General features: G+C 47.2%; 1 protein-coding gene across 1 annotated transcript in view; it reads left to right on the top strand.

The window, feature by feature from the left end:
* The first annotated feature begins 4,901 nt into the window (after positions 1-4,901).
* The window catches only part of Ticrr (TOPBP1 interacting checkpoint and replication regulator), a 41,293-nt gene continuing 40,194 nt past the window's right edge, over positions 4,902-6,000 (top strand). The window contains exon 1 of the mRNA XM_032893381.1: positions 4,902-5,679. Coding sequence (XP_032749272.1) covers positions 5,017-5,679 — 663 coding nt within the window. The 5' untranslated portion in view covers positions 4,902-5,016. The remainder of the gene's footprint in view (positions 5,680-6,000) is intronic.

Raw genomic sequence — 6,000 nt, 5'->3', positions numbered from 1 at the left:
GGCGTGGGTTTAAGTCCTTCACCCTAGCTGCCTGGAAGTCAGTCTTCCACGAGCAACCTTCAGATGAAGATGTAGAACTCTCAGTTCTGCCTGCACCATGCCTGCCTAGATGATGCCCTGTTCCCACCTTGATGATGGTGGACTGAACCTCTGAATCTGTAAGCCAGACCCAATACCCAATTAAACGTTGTCTTTTTTTTTTTTTTCTTTTTTTTTGGAGCTGGGGACCGAACCCAGGGCCTTGCACTTGCTAGGCAAGCGCTCTACCACTGAGCTAAATCCCCAACCCCAAATGTTGTCTTTTTTAAAACTTATACTGGTCATGGTGTCTGTTCACAGTAATAAAAACTCTAACTAAGAGTCTGGGCTACGGGGTTGGGGATTTAGCTCAGTGGTTAGAGCGCTTGCCTCACGGCAGGCCAAGGCCCTGGGTTCGTCCCCAGCTCCGAAAAAAAGAACCAAAAAAAAAAAAAAAAAAAGAGTCTGGGCTACCCCCACTCTTTATCCCTGGCTGCTCCTACCCCTTACCATGGGTTACCTCACCCCTCATTCCTGATTAGCACCCAACCCCTGGGTATCCTCACCTCTCACCCTTGGTTAACCTCATCCCTAGGGTCATCCTTCACCTTGAAGCGGGGGACACTTTTTTTTCTCCTGTTGTTTTCCAAGCTTCTTCCTATCACCCGCAGATCTGGTGGGAGCAGCCTCAATCTGGGGTACTCTAAAGGAGTGGATATGTTTGGTTGGTTTTGGTTTGTTTGTCTGTCTGTCCAGCATGACAACTGCAGCCCCTACAAGACTGGAATGATTTTTTTTTCTTGCTATTCTGGAACTCACTATGTGGACCAAGCTGACCCCAGACTCACAGAGATCCATTTGCTTCTGTTTGAATTAAAGGTGTACACCACATTACACCCTGATAGAAAAAGTATTTTTTTAAGGAAAAGGAGCTTGGTCTGGTGGCTGTAATGAACAGAGTAAATGCCTTTAGACAGGTAAACACAGGTTAGTCAGGATCCCCACTACACCCAAGGCTGGGTTCATAACTAGAATTCGGTGACATCACTCACTCAAGACAACCAGACACAGGCCTAGACCATCATGATGCCCACTGGACAGATATAAGCAGAGATCAAGAAAAATACTTTATACATCTGAAAAGACGCTACCTTGATTTGCTCTGTGGCTGAAAAGACTCCCCCAGGACCATGGCCCTTGAATTGGAGACTTCTGTTAGAGACTAGTCCTGACCTTCAGCTAAGATACATCCAGCCTTAGGGAGATAGGCTTAGGACCATGGTTAGGAACTTACAGCATGAATATTATGTGATGACCCCCCAGCATAATAAAATACAACTTTTGCTATACTGACTACATGTATCTACTTTCTTGCTCACAACAGTGGTGCATACCTTTGATCCCAGCACTTGGGAGGCAGAGGCAGGTGGATCTACATGAGTTCAAGCCCAGCCTGAGAGCGTTTCCAAACAGCCAGGGCAGTTACACAGAGAAACTCTGCCTCGAAAAAAATGACAACAAAAAAAATTATTTGGGGTCATATACATAAATAAATAAATAAATCTGAAAAAAAAAACCCCACAGACTTCTATTTTGTATAAGGTAAGTGCATATAGAGGAGCTGGAGAGATGGGTCAGGGGTTAAGAGCCCTTGCAATTCCCAGCACACTATCCCACAGCTCACAGTAGGCCCAGCTCCAGAGGATCTGAAGCCTCTGGACTCTGTGGCTGCACACACCCACATGTAAGCATACACACCTATTTGTGATTAAACATAATAAAATAGATCTTTAAAAAATACATACAGAAAGGTGTTGAACCTGCACCCCCAACAAATGGATATTTCGCCAGCAAATTATTTATACTTTAAAAAAATATTTATGGACTGGAGAGATGGCTCAGAGGCTAAGAGCACTAACTTGTCCTAAGTTCAATTCCCAGCAACCACATGGTGGCTCACAACCATCTGTAATGAGATCTGATGCCCTCTTCTGGTGTGTCTGAAGACAGCTACAGTGTACTTATATATAATAAATAGATAAATCTTTAAAAATATTTATTTTATGTGTACAAGTGTTCTTCATACATGTATGTATATGCGCCACAGGCATGCCGGGTACTGAGGTCGGAAAATGGCATCAGACTTTCTGAAGTTATAGTTGTGGTTGGTTGTGAGCCACCAATGGATACTGGGTAAGAGGAACAACTGATCTTAGCCACTGAATGGCTACCATCCTACCATCCAGCCCTACCATCCACCTTTTTGAGACAGAGTCTCACTATGTATCCCTGAATGGCCTGGAACTTACTGTATAGAGCTAGTTAGCTTTAAAGGTGAAATGTAACATGCCCAGCTCTTCTATTACCACTGCCACATTTAACCAAGTGAAAAACAGAAACTTAGAAACAACGACATAAACAGGTAGTAAGAAGGTTTTGCATGCTTAATTGTTATCTTTTTTAAGGCACAGTTTTATAATGTAGCCCACCTGTCTCAGACTGACTCATAAGAACATGCCAATGTGACCGGCTTTCATATTATCCCTAAAGCTAATATTTCAAACTACAATAAACATTTAGGTTAAGACCTATGGTTCTTTATCCTTATTTAAAAAAAAAAATCTGTTTCAGATAACCTCCCGTGGCCTGGTGGTACATACTGTAATCCCAACACTTTGAAGTTTGAGACAGGAGGGCCTAGGAGAGTTTAAGGCCAATCTGGGCTACATATTAAATCCTTTTATTAAAAATAAAACAATGACGACAGAAATCTAATAATGCTCATTAATTCCGAGATTTATCCAGGCAACTAAAGTGTAAGATTTGATCAAACTATTCTCTTTTAGGGGGCTGGAGAGATGGCTCAGTGGTTAAGAGCACTGATTGCTTTTCCAGAGATCCTGAGTTCAAATCCCAGCAACCACATGGTGGCTCACAACCATCTGTAATGAGATCTGATGTCCTCTTCTGGGGTGTCTGAAGACAGCCACAGTGTACTTATATATAATAAATACATAAATCTTTAAAAAAAAGACTTGTATTTTTTATTTCAAAATATGGCTGACAAGGTATCATTCTGGAAATGGTGTCATCTTCATTATTTCTATGTGTTATGATTACATTATTAACATTAATAATATGTGGCTTTATTACAGAAGTTTTATTAAGGCTATATGCCTTTTTTAAGTCACTTAAGTTAAAACTCAGATAATCCAAAATCTCCCTAATCTGGTATCAATATAAGAAACGCATATGAGGGGCTGAAGGGATGGCTCAGTGGCCTAAAGAACTTGTTCCACTTGCTGAAGATCTGGGTTCAATTCCCATCATTCAGTGCTGACTCACAGCCAGCTGCGACTCCAGTTCCAGGGATCCTATTCCGATCTCTGAGCACAGGTATGAACATATGGGCAAAGCACTCATATACACAAAATTTAAAAAAAAAAAAGCCACTGGCCAGAGATGGGACTCAAAGGAAGCATGCTTGCCAAGAGCATGCCAGGCTGGGAGTTCCATCCCTAGCAACACTCCCATGATCCCACATACAATAAAGTTAAAAGGAAAGTGGTGGGGTGGAGGGGGGGGCACATATGAGTGTTGGAGATGTTGGTTCAGCGCTTGGCTGTCCAGCATTCAGGAAGCCTTGGGTTTGATCCCCAATACCCCATAAACCAGGTTTGGTGGGGGGCATGTTTACAGTCCCAGTACTGGGAAGGTGGAGCAAGGTGATCAGAAGTTCAAGGTACAGTTTGAGGCCAATTTGGAATATAAGAGAAAGTCACAAAAACAAGCACGCAACAAAAACAAGTAAAAAACAACCCAATATGTCACAAAAATACTAATGTCTATTAATGGATGAGATGTAAGAAGGCAGGTGCTGGGAATCGGACGTTCTAGTGTGATTTTTCAGCACCCATTGAACTGGCTTAGGTACTCTCTGGTGTGTTCACTCCTTAGTTTGTAAAACAGCCTTCCAGGTGCTCTGCAGACTCCTGATTTACCTCACTGCTTCTGTTTTAACTCTTTTAGGTATCTTTAATATTGCATTTCCCCACCTGGGACCCACAGTGCTCTTCTTGAAACATGAGATCTGTTACTTCCCTTTCTTCCTTACAACTCCTCCCTGCCTTCCCGTCCTTTACAATAGAATATTCGAGTGCTAAGTAGCCTTGCTAAGTAGCCGCGCCCCGCTCCCCCGCCCCCGCTGGCCTGGAATCCACGAGTCTCACCTCCGCCTCCTGAGTTTGGGGATTTTTGAAATGTTTTTTTCGTCTTTTTACAGAAAAAAAAAATTTAAGCCCTCGGTTAAAAGATTCTGTTCCCTAAATGGCTTAAGAGTAGTTAGTCTAAAGCGAGTTTGACTCATCCCAAACCCCTTCCTGTGCACATCCCAGGCTTCAGGGTTCTAGTAAACACGCCCCGCCTCCGGCAGGCGACTTATACTCTCACACGCGCGCGCGCACACACACACACACACACACACACACACACACACACACACACCCGGACCAACGCGCACTCACACACGCACACACACACAGACACACACCTCTCCCCACCCCTCCATACACATTCACACACTCACACACCTCTGTGCACAGTAGCCCAAACGCGGGCTTCCGCGCCCACCGCCACGCCCCCGAAGTACCGCCTCTTTAAATTTTAAAACGAAGGCTCAAGCCAATGAGAACTAAATTTCTCCCGGAACTCAGCGCCCCGCCCACCGCCACACCCTCCACCAATCAAGCGGAGGTTTTCCACACGCCTTCCAGTTAGGCTTAAAAATGGAAGTGCTTACGTAACTTACGTTCAGCCGGCAGCCAATAGGAGCCGAGCTTGGAAACCAGCTCCTCCAATAGCAGCAGTTGTCGGAGAGCGCGGGAGCCTTCGGAGCAGGGCCTCAGAGGAGCGGGCAATGGCGCTGGTTCTCTGAAGAGAGTGCTTTACCCCAGGAAGGGCAACGCGGGGCCGGGCGGAGGGAGTCCCGTGGCGGCCGAGATGGCCTGCTGTCACAAAGTGATGCTGCTGGTGGACACTGCGGGCGACGCTGCTCGCCATAGCTCCGCCCGGCGCGCCGCCCTCCGTCTCCTCACTTACCTGAGCTGCCGCTTCGGCCTGGCCAGGGTCCACTGGACCTTCAAGTTCTTCGACTCTCAGGGGGCGCGAAACCGGCCCTCCCGCGTGTCGGACTTCCGCGAACTGGGGAGCCGCTCCTGGGAGGATTTCGAGGAGGAGCTGGAGGCCAGGCTCGGGGATCGCCCTCCCGGAGCTCACCTGCCCGGTCCCACGCCCAGGGCCACCCACACACACGGTGCCCTGATGGAGACGCTGCTCGATTACCAGTGGGACCGGCCGGAGATCACGTCGCCCACTAAGCCGATCCTGCGAAGTAGCGGGAGGAGGTTGCTGGACGCCGACAGCGAGGCCAAGGAGGCCGAGACCGCGCTCGGGGGCTTTGGGAACGCTGTCTTCCTCCTGGCGCCCTGTCCGCACTCACAGAGGGAGCTGCTTCAGTTCGTGTCCGGGTGCGAGGCCCAGGCTCAACGCGTGCCGCTCACCCCCAAGCAGCTGATGGAAAAGGTGTTGCCCAAGAGAGTCCAGGAGGTCATGATCGCCCGAAATATAACCTTGTACTGGGTGGACACCACCCAGCGATCTAAGGTAAGGGGAGAGCAGTCTTGATCCAGTACACAGCTCCTCGACAGCTGAAATTGTCAGGCTCTGTAAAGTGCCATAGACCCAGAATGAACCCTGTGTTCTTTCCGAAGGAAACCCTTGCGGGTCACAAAGGACAGATTTTCCTCCACCCAGATCTCCATGGGTAGATTCTGGGTACCTACTAAATATAAGTGGAAGAGCTTCTGCGCTTTGGTACCAGTGTGCTTTTGCGTACTTAGTTTTACACAGCATTTGTATTCCAGCATGTGGAAGCCTGGTTCAGCCAGGCTACAGGGCTTGACCGATTGTTTTATCTTGTACTGC

This window comes from Rattus rattus, chromosome 2, assembly GCF_011064425.1.
Source record: "Rattus rattus isolate New Zealand chromosome 2, Rrattus_CSIRO_v1, whole genome shotgun sequence".
In the NCBI taxonomy this organism is placed as follows: domain Eukaryota; kingdom Metazoa; phylum Chordata; class Mammalia; order Rodentia; family Muridae; genus Rattus; species Rattus rattus.
This window is presented reverse-complemented; position numbering and strand designations above follow the sequence as displayed.